This window comes from Carettochelys insculpta, chromosome 5 (genome assembly GCF_033958435.1).
Source record: "Carettochelys insculpta isolate YL-2023 chromosome 5, ASM3395843v1, whole genome shotgun sequence".
Lineage (NCBI taxonomy): Eukaryota > Metazoa > Chordata > Testudines > Carettochelyidae > Carettochelys > Carettochelys insculpta.
The window spans coordinates 85,621,348-85,640,622 of NC_134141.1; the positions used below are offsets into that span (position 1 = coordinate 85,621,348).

A 19,275-nucleotide genomic window follows, 5' to 3' on the forward strand; every position below is an offset into this window, starting at 1 on the left:
TGGCACAACAAAATGAGAGAATGTTTATTACCTCATCCTTTCTGCCAATGGAGATTTCGTAAGTATGTAGCAGCTCTCTCAGGTTCTCCATCTGATTCTTCAGCTGTCTCACATGTGCATCATGTTTCTCTTTTTCTTGTCTCATTTCTAGCTTGTGATGTTCAATAAAAGTCATTTTCCATTTTCTCAGTTCAGTCAGAACATTTGTCTGCAAAGAGCAGCACTAATGAAGTTAGGAAAATTACCCTCTCCAAAGTCTTTTAATCCTATAATTTACAGCAGCAAATCAGATATCAAAATTTACACTGGATCTTGTATGTACATCTCTGTCCCATTACCAAATGAACTGAGATATCTAGTTATGATCATTTAAATACAACAATATTTAATAATTATATCGCTTATAAAAAGTATGCAAAAAGGAGGAGAATCAAATCATGATCAATCTACTGAAAATATTTCATTTTGGTGCCACAAATCAGTGACACTTAGAAAAGTACAATCTTAATCTGAGCGGTGGAGCCAACAGAGAAGAGAGGAGCAAAAGCTCGTACTTGGATAATAAAGAGGAAACAACTCCTGCAGGGCACCCAGTTCCATTCAGAGAGACCCAAACTCAAAAGAGTCCAGCAAAACCCACTGGTGTTACAAACTCCATTGAAAGGTGCTGATACTGAGAAATCCAACAGAACATGAATATGCATATATTTAAAAATATGACCTTTCTACTTTGACTGGAGTCTCATGCATGTGGAGCTTGGTTGCTGAAAGAATACCACTGTAGCTTTACCAATGCCCATTTAATCCATGATCCTAATAGAGTTTTCATCCTTCCTGCACACCCATAGGATCAGAAATTTAAGGATACTTATGGGAGCATAGATACAGACGTACCTATAATGGCCACTGCATGAATCGAACTGATTTTTGGCGTATTTAGTGTTCACTAGTCAAAGGCAAAAGTATGTTATTAGTCCACCTCTGTGTCAATCCAGTACATTTTAAACTGCTTAGCTACCAAGAAACAGTACGTAGATTATATTTTCTCCCATCTTTTTACCAATGCCACAGTAGTCAACTGTTCACCATGAATATATTACATTTAGCAGAAATTCAATACCTTAAGACTTCCACTCCAAAGATCAAGTATGCTCTCTATCTGGGTCACTTTTTCATCTGGAAGAGTTAACTCAGTCACTATAGTCTCATCAGTCTCTCTTGGACCAGATGAGGACCCTTGTGAAGAAATCTCTCCTGAACGAACAGGGCCAAGTCCTTCCATGTCTGCCTGAGAAGGTCCCTCCTCTGGTGTTAAAACTAAAAAATCAAAAACACCAAAAGTTGATTCCTTGAAGGGTTTAAATATTGTATATTCAGGATGTGACACAGAAGTTAAGTATACAAGAGAATCATGTAGTCAGAAACATTCCTTGTCTATGCACATAAACCTTAATTAAAAGTAGGCCTCTAAAGGTATGCCTGCACTGCATCTGCGGGCATGCTTGCTAGTGCAAGCAGGCAAACATAATAATTCTGCTTGTATTAGCACAACAGAAACCAACAGAGCTGCGAGAGGCTTGAGCTAGCCACCTGAGTGAACACCTCTACTTGCACGCATTAGGTATATGCTCAGGCACCAAGCTACAACCCTGGCTACACTGTTAGCACGTCCACTCCAGCTCAGATGTAGCTTCTAGCTGCTGTATAAATATACCCTAAGGGGCAAACATCTGTAAAATAGCAGTTAGATGGTAAGGTTTACTCCTGGGAAGCACAGTTCATTCCTTCCAACTCAAAGGTACTGTTCCTTTAAAAAACCAGAAGCTTTCAGTCTCACCAAAACATAGCATGGTTTATGGATGAAGTACCTTTGCTAGTATTGAGAAAATCGTTTTTCAAGGAAGCAAATGGAATTCCTCTACCTGACAGACTTCTTTCAGGAAATCTCCTGAAGTGACATTCCTTTTAAACATCACCCCTCACCATTTTCTGAATTGTTTTCCTAGGCTTCATAATCCAACAGATCTTGGTTTAACTGATCTAATTAGGACTTGAGTCAGGTGAGAAGAAAAAACCAGAGAATGGGAAAGTGCAATCCTGCAGTGCCATCTAGCAGCCACCGGAGAGACTGCTCCCTTCTGAACCTGTGTGCATTGGTTGTCCAGCTCTAGATTCAGATTATGGAGAGTCAGATAAATGCAGTTCTAATGTATCTACATTAGATTGTAAACTCATCGAGATGAGGAGCCTGTCTTACATGTTTGCAATACATAATGTATCTTTATTTAAACATTCAGATACGTATATGGCTCTCATAATCACGGCAACAAAATGCACAACACTCCATAAATAAATGAAACACTACACTGGATTTTTTGTGCCTCAGTTTCAAGCTGTAAATAGAAGAAATAATGTTAGCTTTCTGACACCCTTTGACCTGATCACCTATTTAGATTTTAAACTGTTTGGCCGTGACTACCCTAGCCCCTAACTTTCGAAACACACACTACCTGTATAGACTGGGACCTTTCAAAAGGACCCCAGACTTTGAAAGCCCCTTCTTCTCCTTTGATTTTGGGAAGAAGGGGCTTTCGAAATCTGGGGGGTCCTTTCAAAAGGCCCCTGTCTACTCAGGCAGCGTGTGTTTCAAAAGTGGCACTTTGAAAACACACACAGTCACTATTTTGCTAATAAGGAGCTGCATATTCATGGCAGCACATCATTAGCATCTGCTGAAGTGGTTCAGTAGTATACTCCTTTCAAAAGGCAGGGGCTAGGGTAGCCACAGCCTTTGGGGCAGAGAATATCTTACTATGTGTTTATACTGTGCTTAACATGATAGATCCTAACTGAGCACTGATGCCATTGATATTCAAATAATGAGAAGAAACAGGTGGAGAGAGATCGAAGAAGTAGAACTGGACTTTACCCAATCCAAGATAAGAAAATATACACAAAAACCAACTACGATATGTAACAAGTTCCCACTTTGGGCAGAATGAAGATGAATGACATTTTTAAGAGCAACTGAAAAACATATCGCTTGGAAGATTTCTGCTGTTAATGTCATAGTTGGAACTGTGATGGGAGACATCCCCACACTAGCCCTGAAAGAGCCAAATTAGGTCAGGTGGGCCCAATCAGGCTGTCAAAAGGAGACCTTTAGGCTAGAGGCAGCTAATTAGAGGGAGGATCACCTGTGCAGGAGCAGGTGGGGCCTATAAAGACATATGGCGTGTTGCAGGAAGGCAAGAAGCAGTCACTCTATGGGTAGAGGGAATCCAACCACAGTGTAGAAAGCAGTCCAGGGAAAGAACAATAAAGCAAAGAAGGGAAGCTCAGAACCACTGAGCTGAGGGCCCCTGGACTGGCACCAGGGAAAAGGATGGGCTTGGGTTCCCTTACAAGACATAAGTGGTGAACAGGAAAATTGTCTAGGACTGTACCACTGAAGGGGAGGGGGAGGGGGAGGGGGAGGGGGAGGAGGCGGGGGCAGGGGCGAGGAATACTAAGTGAACTATCTGGAGGACAAGTCATAAAGGAGACAGTGAGGAACCTGCAGCAAAAAAGGAGCTGCTGACCAGAAGGTGAGAAAGAGGAATGGCATGCACACCTCAGGAAGAAGCATCCATCTCCAGAGCTAATCCCCAGAGTGACCGAAAGGAAGTGTCAGCACAATGACAAGCGGCACATTCCCTGCTCAATACAAATTCTAATTTTAAAAAAGGTATTAAAAAGCAGCCTTGGATAGAATGTCTCTTTTCCTGTACACAGAGAAAGGGGAAGTCTCACATGTGAGTTTTACTCTAGTAGTAGTACTACCTTTATGTGAATGTGTGTGTAGAGAAAATTGCAAGTTAATGCTGATTTTTTTTAAACTTAAATTAATGACAAAGTTCTTGATAAGCTGAGCTGTTACAGTTTCAATATGACTGGGAAATATCATTTGGATTCTAAGTACTTAAGGTATGGGAGAGTTTCTGCAAATTCTGAAAGGAACCACGAAAAGTCAGCACAGACAAGTAAAAGACAACACATACTTAGAAATATTTCAAGGGGAAGAGAACAGTCAGTGCAAAGATCCATTTAAATTGCAATTGCAGTGGGGGAAAAAAGCAAAGTTAAGGTAACAAAATTATGTAATTAACATTAGTCTTGAATTCTGTGCTCTTTTGAGCAGCAGCATCTGATACACTGTACGTAGGCTTGGGAGCCTGGCAACTTGTGTTCTAACTTCAGTCAAGCCAAGGCCATGCAGCAAGTTGGTTGCCAGTCTTAGGACTGTGGCTCTGCAGAATCAAAGGGTGGAAAGATGAGTTTAGTAAGAATTAAGTGTAAGTCTGCTAAGATGGAGGTGTTATACACAAATGTAAAGATAAAATCATCCCCTTTAGGAATCATTTAACTTTTACAGAATCATTTACAGAAATTAATTGGGTGGGGGGTGATGTGTGAACTGTTACTCACCAAATAAAACTACATTAGTGCAATAGATAAACCCTATATTTTCAGAGGCATCAAATGATCCAGAATGAACTGAACAGAGCATAACAGAGGCTACATTTTGCATTCATCTCACCTTGAAAAATGTTTCCATTTTAAGGCAGTCAGCCTGCACAGAAGTAAAAAAGACCTTTCCTGGTTTATTTGCAAGCCTAGATTTCTGAAAAGAAATTAGGCTATGTAGTTGAGTGTGCTGTTAGAGAAGACAATCTTGACAATAAACTCACCCAAATTCCACTTCTGTTATCTAGGCCTGAGGCTTTGCAACCAAGAAAATAAGCAGAGCCCTATTAGCTGAAGTTTAAAAAGCACAAAATTTCAAAATAAACGTGAAAACCATGCATCACTAAGAGCAAAAACTCTGAACCAATACTGAGGCTGTGAAGAGGAGTATTATATGGTCTGGAATGACTATACAAAACCTGAACTTCCAAACACATGCTTAGTTTTTCTTCTCTGCAGTGTGAAGTGTAGGATTCTTTTCCCTCCTTAGGATAAGGAAACAATGAGAAACAAAAATTAGAATTTATTACTCACCTTCCCCTTTAGAACAAATTAGTACCAAAATGTGAAATCAAAATTTTTAAAATGACATACAAAAAATATTAGTTCATTGCCACTTGAGACATACGAGAAGCAAAAGGTGAGCCTTGTTTTCTGTAAAGAACCTAAAGGTTCTTTAGTTGCCCTTTTGTCAGCTTTAACTGAACCATGTAAAATTCCAAAAAAAGTAAAACAAAACATTCGCTATCTGGAAATATTTAAAGATGGTTCTTCCCTTTCTTACCTGATAATCTAGCATCTCAGATTGTATGTTTAGACAACAAAAATGCCCATTCACAATTCAACTCTACTAGGCTTTCACAGAGTTAATGAGCACCATATAATACACTGAACAGTGAGGTCATAAATTGTGAGAAGAGAAACCAAGATCCTGAGAGCCACTTTTAGATGCGCACTTATTTTTAGCTTATGAACGTTTTTAGAAGGATCACTTATTCTGTCATTATGTTTTATCTGCACAAGATTTTGACTCTTTCATACTAGAAAAGTCAGTGTAACCAGTCTATTTTGCCAACTGAAAATAAACCCCTCTTTGTGGTATATATGATAGCTTTACCAAAGCAGTATACATTTTAGACAGACCACCTACTGATCTTCTGAAATTACACCCTGAAAGGAAGCAGGAAAAAAAAATCACACTATCTATTGGCCCTGATTCTGTTACCTCTACTTATACTAAGTATCATAATTCTCAAATCTTGTTGCAGAGCAAGATATTGAACATGAATAGGGTGGCAGGATCAAGCACTGTATTTGTTCTTTGTATGATATCTTCAGAAATGAACCAGAGAACTGTATCCATGGAGGGTGATTTGAAACCTCTAGCCAGCACCAGGAGTATTTTTGGACTGGAATTTGCAAAGTCTTTCCCAACTGGTACAGAACTGGGACATTTTCCATTTACCTTCACAGGCTCAGAAATTTCCAGTAACCTCTTTTAGAACTGTCCTAAAATTCTAGAGTTTTTGCAATTGTTTGAATCCCACAGAATAGTGACAGACAAATGGCTGTGTTAGTCTGTATTCTATCAAAACAAAAAAGCAGTCCTTAAAGTGCTACGACTGCTTTTTTGAATCCTACTGACCACCATATTAATTCCACATAGTTCTTTCATAATACTTTCTATTCATAGATATCAAAATGTTTTCCAAGAGGGATAAGTCTCATTATCCCATTTTACAGAAAGACAAACTGAAAGATGCATAAAACCAACCAACTGAAATTAATGTTTACCTCACCACCCCTGTTCATTGTGCTGGGAGATTGAAGCCCTGAGGAAAAATGCTGTTGTTTTCACATCATTTATAGCATAGTGGATTCTCTTCCCACTTGAGCAGGGAGAATTTGGTCCTCTAAGGCTATGGTTTTGTTAAAAATGTCACGGGTTCCATGACTGGAAGAGATCTGTGACTATTAGCACTAGACATGTTATTACACAACATTGTCAGTTCCCATCCACGATACACAGACATTCTCATTACCTCTTTTCATCCCAGAGAGGCCACTTCATGCTCTAAGCTCCATAAACAAAGAACTATATAGACTGTATTTGAACTTTTCCATGACAGCATTAATTGTTCTCAAATATCAGTTTTCAAATTCCTTGTGTTTCTCCATTTCAGCATCCCCTGCCACTCTTGTACTCTTATTGGGATAAACACTTGCCTCCTTCTTCTTCCCACAGAGGGTATCATGCTCATAGAATACCCTGCAATCATGCTGCACTGAGAGAAGTTTTGGAGATGATAATGGGAATCATCTCCTCTTACAAATGATTGCTTCAGGTGGCATCTGGGTTGCTGAAGGGGAAGGGTAAACTAGGAACAAGGATATTATTGGCCAGAGCGCATGAATGTGGCTCACCAAATCTTTGTAGAAGAGAAAGCAAAAGGGACACATCTGCTGTCATTGCCCTCAAAACACTGACTTACCCCCTAGAACATCCAGTGAACTGTTATTACTGTTTGAACATTAAAAAATAAACCATTGAAATATTGTATATACACAGCAGTTTCGTATTTATAAAAATTGCATCTTAAGGCTTTCCATGTTGGAGCATCTTTACACATTAGACAAGATACAAAATGCTTTGCTTTATCTCATGATGCTTATTCTTGCTCAAACTACTCTTACAACAATTCTCCAACATAAAAAGCTATGTTCTTAGAAGTTAATACATGTTGTTAATAAGATGAAAGGGGAAATTATCCAATTAGCTGAGGTAACACATAGCACTAGTTTCTTATATTTAAATTTGTCAGTTAAAAAACAAACACACATGGAAATAATACATCTCAGAGCTGAAAGGGTCCTTGTGAAATCATTGAGTTCAGTCTCCTGCACACACAGCAGGACCTATTATCATCCCTCACAGATTTTTTTTTTAAAGTCTAACCTGCTCCAGAACCTTGAAAAGCATCCTCAAGGATTGAGCTCACAACCCTGGGTTTCCAAGGCCAATGCTCTAATCACTGAGCACCCCTCTCCCCTTCACAGACATAAGAAGAAGGGTGTTAGTCACTTGCATCAAAGCAAATCATATAATCTTATATACATAAGTGAAAGGGAGATTACTTTATTTTGGTATCATTTGCCTGCATGTTTACTTAAGAGAAGTACATAGAATCTAATCATACATATTTGAAAATACTTGTTCTTAAAGCAGGCCACATTCTAATAGGAATATACTTTGTGGACTCTGTCCATATTCCTCCCATTCTATATTACAAGATAGCCCTGTGGAAACTGGCCTCAAAGTAACAAAGCTTGCATATTGTATCAGCCAGTGCTGTTCAAATGGTACAGTCACCAAACACTAAGACAATATCTATGTTATGAAAGTTCTCTTTGTAATCAAACACAAACACATTTATCCTTCCCTCCAGTGCCCACACCTTACCAGGAGTCTTAGGGTGACTGAGTTCATCCACTAAACTTGAAAACCTGTCATGTGCTGTCAGATCTGCATCAGGCTCAGATTGCCTCACGACACGAGGTTCAAATTTTGGAGTCACTACAGCATAACGAAGCAGCTCTTCATATTCATCCTGTCACAAAAGCACAGTAAGGTTTTTTTAAATGTAAACACAGGAAGAAAGGAATGAAAATGGATATGTTAGCTTTTAGATGAGTGTTTTGTATCACTTGGTAGATACAATAATAATTTTACATAGGTTTTCGTGGTTCTTTTGTGTCCCTTCAATTTAATATGCAGAGGTAATGATTTAGCTCCCTTTTTTTGCCCTTATTTTAGAAAGCCCATACTGAATTCTAATTAATGCATTGCAATGACCACATAGTACACATTCTAAATAGTTCTTTACTAGCTGAAATATGAATTGAGATTTGGCTGTTTAACATCTTCCTTTCTAGATTAGATTTGAATATTCTCACTTATTTGAAGTATATAACTTCTGTAATGTGTTATAAACATACACCCATGCACTCCACACATCTTACTACAAAATCAAAGACCAATCTCATTTCCCATTGCTAACAAACTCCCAAACTTGGATTCTATAATTTTCTATGTGTGTTCTTGCAGCATACAAGAAATGGGTTGTACCACTTTAGACTGGATGCCAGCATCTCTAGGGAAACCACATTCAGAGATCTGCCATGTTCTACAGCAACCCTGAAACACCACTATAGATGTCACATCACAACTGCCCTTTAAAGGTTGAACTTTTAAAATCCTCTAATAATGAAATGCTTACCTGGATTCTTTTGAAACATGATGTGCATCAGTAAGATACAAGGAAGGGTTAGTGACCCAAATTTGCAGTCATTTGAACTACAGGTTGTAGATATATAGGCGCCTCCAAAAACAGCCATTTTCCAAAAAGTTTCTAGGTGGGGATTTTTGAACCAAGCAAGAGATTAAACTACTGCTGCAATGCAGGTCACAACAGCCTCAATTGATTATTTTTAACCAAATGCTTCATGGCACTCACTCAAATCTTTGGGGGGGACCCAAATTGTGCAGGTTATTCACTTGTGAATTCTGGAAGGAATACAGTGTTTATGCACCGAGGAAGGAGGTGGTATATATGTTTTATGCTTGCCTGGGTAGCTCAAAGGAATGAGCCAACACCACTGCTCCAAGGTAAACCAATTAGTTTTGTGAATAAGGAAATTTCGAAGTCTGGGGTTTATTTCAAAGCGCCCGTGTCTACACAGCCAGCTTGCGTTTTCTGAAGCACTTTCGAAGCATGCCTGAATGCCATTATGCTAATGAGGTGCTGAATATTCATATCAGCACCTCACTAAACAGTTCCAATCCCTGTCATTTACATGTCCCTTAAGAGGGGTAGCGTAGCCACGGCCAAACACATTCCTAGGCCCCATCTTGTGCAATGAAGATTTAATAACTCACGGTGTTTGCTACAAGTCTCTTACATACTTTTCATTTTATGAAGAGACTTGCTGTGTTCACAGCAGAACGGTCAGCAGCTGGTCTAGCCAGAATTATTGTGTTATCAGGTGTGGAGGAGCCAGAGCCAGGGGATTTGGTGAGGGTAGGAAGGAGGGTGAGGTTGTGGCAGGGTTGGGCACACAGGACAGATGGCAGGAAAGCCTTAGATTGGTTGCTTGAGAAAAATTTGTATTTTATTTCATCTGTAGCGGCTGTCATCAGATCTTGGAAGAGTTAATGGGGTGCTTCTAAAAACATAGTGCAGAGGCTTGAAACTGACAGTACAGATATCTTGTCTGAAGGGAAAGTATGCACTACGAGGGTTACTTGTGTGCAGATTCTAGGTGATTCTACAACCTTACGATCCACAAAGTTTGCAAGAAGGGAAGAAATACAGTGACCTGGGGATTGCTGACTACAGAATAATTTAGCTTAGTGTGCAAATTGCTACATGTAAGTACAACTAGATAAATGACTAAATGTCCGTTTAAAAACCAACCCCTCACCCAAAGTAGGAAATTCAAAAGCAAAAACCTGTTAATCCAGAGTTAAGGATGTTTGCTTTTTTTTTAACCTCTTATTTGAGCTTTGTGTAATGAACAACTTCTGAAAACAAAAATATGCACAGTAAAGAAAAATATGCAACCTTTACTTTGCCCTCTTTCAGCAGTACCCATGAACACACATACTTTTATTCTGCCAATCCCAGTTGTTGGAAAACACAAGTTCTTCACCTCATTTTACAACTCATTCACTCTCACCCACAGGATTCAATCTAACCCTATTAAAGGACCAAAGAAGAAAAGTTTGCCTATGCCACTTTCCTTCTACCCCTTTTAAACAATTACTCACAATGGTCATTTTTTCCACTTCTCCTTGGCATTACAAAATCCAGGAGGTACTGGAAATTGGCTCTCAGTCACCTTCACTAGCATACTCCCCAGAAAGAGCACTGCACACAATTTAAGAACCACTCCACAGCCTTGTAGGTCACTGATATCCATGATTTTTTCTTCGTTACCTGTGCCCTGTCTGTGACTGTTACTAAAAATATTCATGAGAAATTTTAGCCTTACCTATAACATACAATTGTGCATTAAATGGCGCACGCGAGATCCTGAAGATACACAAACATTTCTTCCATTTGCTCACATACATTGTAGGGTGCCAAACATAGCCACAATTACACATAGTATGGATTAATCAATAGTACACAAAGCTAAAGAGTACAGTATTCCTCTCAATATTACAGCTAAGGGCAAGCCAGTCCTATCTGCCTTCATCTTGGCTCACCTACTATATATTGAGTTTGTCTGCCTGTCCTTCTGTCTGTCCGTGCATCTCAGTCCATTTGTTCAAGAACTCCTGAACACAACTAGGATCACCAAGTTTGCTATAAAGCTTTCTCTTATCGTAACAAAGCAAAGTCAGGGTTTGGTTGTGCCAGGAAAATGGGATGTGTGCATCGAATGTGACTGTTTCTCATAAAAGCTTAAGGGTGGGGATGTTAGCAGTGTTCTAAATGACATGTGCTCATTTAATATTTGTTAAGCATCGTGGAATAAGATTAGAATTCTGAGCAAAGCATCTGTTATGTGCCACACCTATAATTTGGCCTGGAGACAATGGAAATAGGAACACAATGATTTCCATAGAATTCTCTGAAAGGGGTATATCTGAATTACTAGGGTATCTTATGGGTCAGTGATGGTCATGGGAGACCTAAGGCAAATGGGCTGCAGTACTCCATTTCCACAAAGGAGCAGCTGACAGCATTCAGGAAATATGCCAGAGAATAAAGAAGGAAATAACACTCCAGCTTCTTCAGTCGGAAGGATAATTATCGCACACACTGATCTGAGGGCCAGGATTCCCTCACAGCAATTCAATGTGCCATCAAAGCGAGTCCAATTAAATGTGTGAGAATACCGTTTTAATCTGATTAAAATTGATATTCCTAAGGAAGATAGAAACTCTGTAGCTCCTTTCAGCAGAATTATGAAACTGGAAAGAAGAATAAACATTACCATGTCCTTTTCTATTGTCTTGAAGATTCTAACAAATTATTATCAATAAAAACAATAGCATGGCCGTATTTTCTAAATCAATCCTCATCACACAGGCCAGACACAAAGAGTGAAATGTTGCCATTGACATAAGAGGGAGACAAGGTTTCACCCACTTCCCCTTCACTCAGGATAAATGCAGAAAACAATTTTAAGAATAACTATCTGAAACACACTTCACAAGCAAAGCTAGTTAGAAACCGAGCTACATGGGCAGAGAGGTTTCAGTGGTGTCAGAATGCAAATACAGAAGACTAGATATTTGGGCTGCATGAGCAGACAAAAACATTTCAGAAGCAGAAAGAGAAGGCAACAGAAATCTAAGGACAACCAGAGAAGTATTTACAGCACAACACTGAAAGGAAAGCAAAGAGCACCTTCTGGGTAGAAAGAGGCTTCACCCATTGCCACACTACTGCGGAAGACTGACCCACTCAGGGTTGATCTTCCATGGTTTTGGTTCATGCATGCACGAAACGGCACTTTCCTGGCTCAACGTTGACCCCTGAACTCCTCACAAGCATCAAGGATTAAGGAAGGTTAATGGGAGAAACGCTCCCATTGACCTTCTTCCATTAAGACAGCCATAACAGTTGACTGCTGATAAACGCAATTTTAGCTAAAATTGACATCAGTGGTCAACAGCTATGTCTAATATAGACATAGCCTTAGAGTATCAAAGAGACTGCCTTCTGTTTTATTCCTATTGTGTTCAGGGAAACAAGCCATTAGGTATGTTCTTAGTAAATAAACAGGCTTGCACTGCACCAAATAAACTACTAGCATTCTTAGTTCCTCCTAACATAAATGACATTCAAAATCTAGAATACTGTTTAGCAGACACCAGTGTCAAAAGACACAATGAAGTTTTCTATCCTTAATATGAATTTTATTGTGTTAATCTAGTAATGCACACCAATGTGACCAGTTGTAAGAAAGCAGATCTGAGTTTAATGTGTAGTCTCTTAAGCTTAAATCAAAGCATATGCTCCATGGTCTTTTTTGTATGCAATTACATCATCTGAATCTTTACTAAGCAAAAATTAGCAAGGCTGTTCTTGCTCATAAAAACTCAAACTTTGCTTGTAGTCTTTTTCTAATATTCCATTAACATTTTTATTTCTTTATTGTATGCCTAAAAAATTCAAATTAAGAAGGTAGAAGTTATTCACAGCATTTCTTCACAACTACACTTTGTCAAATAAAATGCCATAAGAGGTTAAAATGCAATTGTGCTTCTGTCCTACCTGTAGATCTGAAGAGACAGAACTGCCTCGATCTGAATCTTTTGGCAAAACTGGACTTGAGCTTTTCTCCTCATCTGATGACATTCTGCACAAAGACAATTCTATAAAATAGCAAAAGCTGAACTTCATTTTCTAATTACAAAAAAGTTATTGTGGACCTTCCCTATACAATGCAGCTGGGCAGGATAGACCCTATGTAAGGGCCTGTGATATGCTGTAGTCAAAGGATTGAGGCCCAAAAGAAGAGAGGTGTTGATCAGTGGCAGCTTTCAGGATCCTCTGCTGATAAGCAATAGATTTTTGTGGGGCACAGAAGAAAATGGATTAATTTTGGGTTATGCAAAAGAGAATGAGTGGACAAACAAATGATTGAGTCAAGTGCGAGCATAAATATGTAAGCTAGGAGGACTGATCAGTGAGCATATGGCATGGCAGTGTGGTTATATGCTGTGCACGTGAGAAGCAGATATTAGCTGTGCCTGAGCAAAGAATAGTTTTCTTGTCTAGAGCACATTCATGCAAGTGGTTTTCTAGGCAGGACAAAAGCTTTTATACAAAATGACCTAACACAGACAAGTGAAAGTATACACAGTAAACCGAAAGGAACCCTTTTCACACATGCAACTAAATTTTTAAATAGATGTTTTCTGACAACTATAATTTTTAATTTGCCAGTTTTCCTTTAAATGTTATAATTAAAACAGCAGAAATTAACCTGCTTTAAAGTATCTATATATCATTATTTTAGAAATAACAAGTAAATAGGTAGTGTCTTATTATTCACTTTACATGTATTTATGTTTGCACATTAAAGAAAGAGGAGACACCATTACTTTAACTGATCCAGGATCTCAAACAGTTTCAGGAGAGTGGGGGGTGTAAAAACCTGCAAGAGGCTCTTCTTGCACTACATAAGGTTTTTGCCACTAGTTAAGATGTTTTTACTTTCAAAACTTGAATAAGTAATTTATACCTAATTTTCTAGTTTAAGGAAGAAAATTTTAGGCAGAAGCCATGTTTGTAAAGATTTCACCAGCCTGAACTTTTACAAAGCCAGATGTAAACCCCTCATCTGATGGGAATGTTGTTAGGGCTTTACACGTTGCAAAGAGCAATGCTACAGTAGTTCGCTTTATAAAATTGACTTTAAATAGAAACACTCTTTAGTTCATAATCCAAGGTCACAATCCAGCAACTGGCTCAAGGTGGGCAAAACATGTTCCCATAGAACTCCACTGCAATCAGTGGTGCACAGGCATGCTGTCAGGGCCCAAACTCACATTCGCGGAGGACAGCACACATAGGCATTGGAACAACTTGCTACTGTAGCCTCCAAGATCAATATAGTCATGTAAAAAGTTAAAGAAAAAGTTTAAGCTACTTTTCCCACACAATTTTGAATTTATTTTAACTCGTAATCAGTTAGAGATTGAACACCCTAAAATGCTTAATGCCTGCTGAAATTCACACTTTTGGTTTCTTAGAGCTCACTGTGACTATTTTAAGATACTTCAACTTTCCTGCCTTTGAATTATCCACTAGGGATAGAAAGTTACTCTCAGTATAGAGAAATTTCCATTTTAAAAATGCTTGAAAACCATTTAAATGCTGTGGTTGTTTCTTGCCCAAACTTAGAGATGAGAGAGCTGACTCTTGGATTGGGCTCTAGCATTAATGTGCCAGTTATAATAGCTTTATTTATACTGTACATAAAACACACCCACACAGTGAAGTTTCAAAATATTTATTAAAACACTTGGTGTTACTTTACTATGCATTGTGTTGAGCCACTCAAAGAACTAGATTTATCTGATTCAGGTTTGGTCTTTTATTTGAAAGAAGAAAATCTGGTACTACTTGCCTTAAATTTGGGAATTCTGTCACCTTAGAGCCAGGAGAATAGATTTCATAAAAAAAATCCACATAAAAATAAAATAGAAATACTATCTTACAATATTGAGATCTCTATTTTCAGAAATCAAGGTCAAACTAAGGCAGGGAGTAATTTATTTGTTTTGATTTCAGTAGGCAAAGCACTTGACTTTATGTGAGGATTTGAGATCAATTCAATATTTACTTGTCTTCAGTATGCATAAAATGTTTCAAATAACCCAGTATGGACACAGCTCTAAGAGTGGAGTCTTTCTGTAGGATAGAAAAGAAAATCTGTTTTCTTTTCTCTGTATAAACCAGGGCTCACCTCATATTTTTTCCCCATCTGATCTGACCTGACCTGACCTGAGTTTGCAAACCCAGGTTACTACAAAACTTAATATAGTTTAAGTAACATCTTTGCTGCAGCTTCCACCATTAGTACCGCTACTAGAGTTGCTCCAATGATGGGCAAACAACTACTACAAAAGACCCTAGTGAGAGCATGGTCAGACTGACTAATAATACGGCTCAGATATGCGGATAGGAAGGAGCAACTGAATTTTCAAAAGTCTGGGGTGCAGGGGAGGGAAGAAGATAGGGACATACAATAGAGAAAACAAGAAAATATGTTACTGACATCTACCAGGAAAGGTGATGATTAATGCATTTCAAATACTGGTGTGGAAGGTCAGGCATTCTGTGAGGACTTTGGATAATTGCACAAGTTGTAAACATTTCAAATACCACCCACAAAGCTAACTGTACAGAGTCCTAGACAGTAGTGTGGAGGATCTGGAACAAAGGAAGAAGTGACAGGAGTGTAGAACCAAGGGGGAGACTCCTGCACAGGTTTTCGGGGGGGAGGGAGGGAGGTTTCAGGATTTCAGTGAAAATCAGAGTCACAAATGGACATGGAAGTGCAGACAAAAATCACAAATATGCTAATGGTGTTCGTGTACAATCATGTTTAGGGCGAGGTTCAAGGGGACTGGGTTGCGATTTGTGACTAATGGGTGGGGAAGTTCAGCAATTATGTCGATACTGGAGCAAGGGGGCCACAGAAATGCCGGGCAGGGTGGCCAGTGGAGTGGGGGAGCGGAGGGGAATCAGTAGGAGCTGTGGGTTACTTCGGGCTGGAGGGGCCGAGGCAGGTATAATTATAGGGTCATGAGAGGGAGGGCCCGAGGCTATGGGGCAGGCGAGATTGTGGCTAAGGGCCAGGGCGGCAAAGGGTGCCGGCTATAGGGCAGTAATGTGGAGGGTGCCTTGGCCATGGGGCGGGGAACTACACATTCATGGAGGCCCTCCCCTCTCCCAGGCGCTGGCAGGGTCTCCGTCTCCCTACATAACCCCCGCGAGCTCCCATACCTGCGCGACCCCCGCCTCCAGGCCCAGCCTCCCCCGGTGTGGGCCCGACTCTCTGCAGAGCTTGACAGTTTCAAACTGCCGTCCGCACAAACTAAAGCCTCGGAGATTGGTTCTGAGGGCTTTTCTAACGCAGCCTATCATTGGACAGCAGTTTCGCGGCGTAGCCAATCAGCATGTGCACAATTAATTTGGGGAGGGGGCGTTTAGGCAACAGCCGGCCGATCGGTGGGCGGGGCCAACGTCGCCATGGGGCTGGACTCTTCCCTGACCCATCCGCTGATTGGCCAGCGCTGCTGCCCGGGCTGTCAAGGCGGCTAGGGAAGGGGCGGTTGGCGTGAGGATGTTACGTGTTGTTGCCTACGATGGGCTTAGGAACGTACTGGGCGTGGCAGATGTCTGGGCCCGGCTGTCTGGGACGTTGTTGTCAATGTCGGGGTGCGGACCTGAGTCAGCAAAACAGCTGGAACTGCCCCCCCACCCCCCAGTGGCGCTTCTAGCCTGGCAGGAGCTCTGGTGCTTAGCCTCAGTACAGCGACTACAGCTTTGGTGGTTGCACCAAAACCCTTTCCTGTCATGGGACCATGGAGTGGCCCAGCGCTTGCAGTGCTGGGGCTGCGATTAACAGAAGGTCAGCCCCAAATTTTAGGGCTACTGTTGCTGAGTGTAGTTAGGTCCCTTGCTCATTAGTCTCTTCATTACACCATTTAATGATGTTGGTTAGTAACAGAGAGAAAGTCGTGCTAGTCTTTGTACTATCAAAACAAAAAAGCAGTCAAGTAGCACTTTAAAGACTAACAAAATAATTTGTTAGGTGAGCTTTCCTGGGACAGACCCACTTCTTCAGACCGGGGTCTGTCCCAGGAAAGCTCACCTAACAAATTATTTTGTTAGTCTTTAAAGTGCTACTGGACTGCTTTTTTGTTTTCATTTAAATCATGCTTTTGGTAGGACAGGCTGGGGAGTGAGTGGCCTCAGGTTATTCTAGTGACAACTACACCTTTGTGTATGTAACTGTCATCTGTCCCACAGTGTAGCTCTGATAACTTACTGAATAGCTATTCCATGTAGCTTGACGTTACTGTGGTGACAGAAGAAACAGCAACTGAAATATACAACATTAGAGCAAATATACACACAGTGGAATATACAGTAGTTTAGATTTTTGTAAAAATATTTAAGCGTTACTTCTAGATTCTTTTACCATGCATTAAAATACACTTAATCAAGTAGCCAAACGACCACAAAACTTCATGCCCAACTATCCATAACTATCAACCCCTCAAATAAGGTTTTCACCCACAGAGACCAGGCCGCATCAAGCATTCCAAGTGCTAAAGTATCACCTTAGAGGCCATTACTTTTGTGTGCAAGTTAGAGAAGCTTTGAGGTAAGGTCAGTGACTGGAGAATGTAAATGTGGATTTACATACACCTTTGCTTCCACCAACCACAGGTCCTTTGCCACACAGAGCTTGACCTGAGCCATGGATACAGCATCTTATTTTAGTGAACATCTCCAGTAGCAAATTTCAGAGGGATAGCCATGTTAATGTGTTTAATTAAAAAAAAAGTCCTTAAAAAACTTAAGCACCTTAAAAACTAACACATTTATTTGGGAATAAGCCCACTTTGTCAAATGCCTGAAAAAGTCTGAAGTGCAAAAAATGAAATCTATGCAATCTGCATGGAAACTTTTAAAAGACATCATAATAGAGGTTCAGTTTAAATGCACACTCCAAACTAAAAACATAAGATAACCAAAAAGTTCCACCACATCTGAACAACAAAATAAAAGAAGCAGTGAGAAACAAAAAGGTATCCTTTCAAAAGTAGAAGTTAAATCCTAGTGAAGAAAATAGAAAGGAGCAAAATTTCAGGCAAATAAAGTGTAAACATACAATTATGAAGGCCAAAAAGGAATTTGAAGAAAAGCTAGTCAAAGACTCAAAAAGAAATAGCAACAATTTTGTTAATTACATCAAAAGCAGGAAGCCGGCTAAACAGCCCACGTGGCCAGGGAATGATTGAGAGCACTAAAGGAGCACTCAAGAACAATAAAGCCACTGCAGAGAAGTTACACTAATTCTTTGCATCATCTTCATGGCTGAGGCTGTGAGGGAGCTTCCCAAACCTGAGCCATTCTTTTTGGGTGACAAATCTGAAATATTGTCCCAGACTGTGGCATAATTAAAGGTGGTTTTGGAACAAATTGACAAACAGTGATAAGTCACCAGGATCAGGTGGTATTTACCCAAGAGTTCTGAAGAATGTGAAGTTGCAGAACTAACTGTGATTTGTAATCTATTGTTTAAATCAGCTTCTGGCTACGTCTACACGTGAATGCTACATCGAAATAGCTTATTTCGATGTAGTGACGTCTACACGTCCTCCAGGGCTGGCAACGTCGATGTTCAACATCGACGTTGCGCAGCACCACATCAAAATAGGCGCTGCGAGGGAATGTCTACACGCCACAGTAGCACACATCGAAATAAGGGTGCCAGGCACAGTTGCAGACAGGGTCACAGGGCAGACTCAACAGCAAGCCGCTCCCTTAAAGGGCCCCTCCCAGACACAGTTGCACTAAACAACACAAGATCCACAGAGCCGACAACTGGTTGCAGACCCTGTGCACGCAGCATGGATCCCCAGCTGCCGCAGCAGCAGCCAGAAGCCCTGGGCTAAGGGCTGCTGCCCACGGTGACCATAGAGCCCCGCAGGGGCTGGAGAGAGAGCGTCTCTCAACCCCTCAGCTGATGGCCGCCATGGAGGACCCCGCAATTTCGATGTTGCGGGAAGCGCAATGACTACACGGTCCCTACTTCGACATTGAACGTCGAAGTAGGGCGCTATTCCTATCCCCTCATGGGGTTAGCGGCTTCGACGTCTCGCCGCTTAACATCGATGTTAACATCGAAATAGCGCCCAACACGTGTAGCCGTGACGGGCGCTATTTCAAAGTTAGTGCCGCTACTTCAAAGTAGCGTGCACGTGTAGACACGGCTTCTGTGCCAAATGACCGGAGGATAGTTAAATGTGACACCATTTTTTAGAAAGGGGCCCAGAAGTGATCCCAGCAGTTACCAACCAGTAAGCCTGAGTGCAGTACAGGGCAAATTGGTTGAAACTATAGTAAAGAACAGCTATGACAGACACATATGTGAACATAATTTGTCAGTGAAGAGTTAACATGTTTTTTATAAAGGAAAATCATGCCTCAACAATATACTAGAATTCCT

The 19,275-nt window shown here is 40.4% G+C and overlaps 1 protein-coding gene across 4 annotated transcripts in view; it reads right to left on the minus strand.

Moving 5' to 3' along the window:
• POC5 (POC5 centriolar protein) overlaps positions 1–16,119 on the minus strand; it is a 32,669-nt gene extending 16,550 nt beyond the window's left edge. For 2 of the 4 annotated variants that reach the window (XM_074995441.1, XM_074995439.1), the window contains exons 1-6: positions 16,038–16,119; positions 12,795–12,879; positions 7,967–8,114; positions 4,926–4,991; positions 1,121–1,317; positions 32–208 (exon numbers count right to left, since the gene is read on the minus strand). In XM_074995441.1, coding sequence (XP_074851542.1) covers positions 32–208; positions 1,121–1,317; positions 4,926–4,991; positions 7,967–8,114; positions 12,795–12,878 — 672 coding nt within the window. In that variant the 5' untranslated portion in view covers position 12,879; positions 16,038–16,119. Of the gene's footprint in view, positions 1–31; positions 209–1,120; positions 1,318–4,925; positions 4,992–7,961; positions 8,115–12,794; positions 12,880–16,037 lie in introns of all 4 variants that reach the window. The other 2 variants (XM_074995440.1, XM_074995442.1) reach the window with 2 other exon arrangements.
• Positions 16,120–19,275: the final 3,156 nt, after the last annotated feature.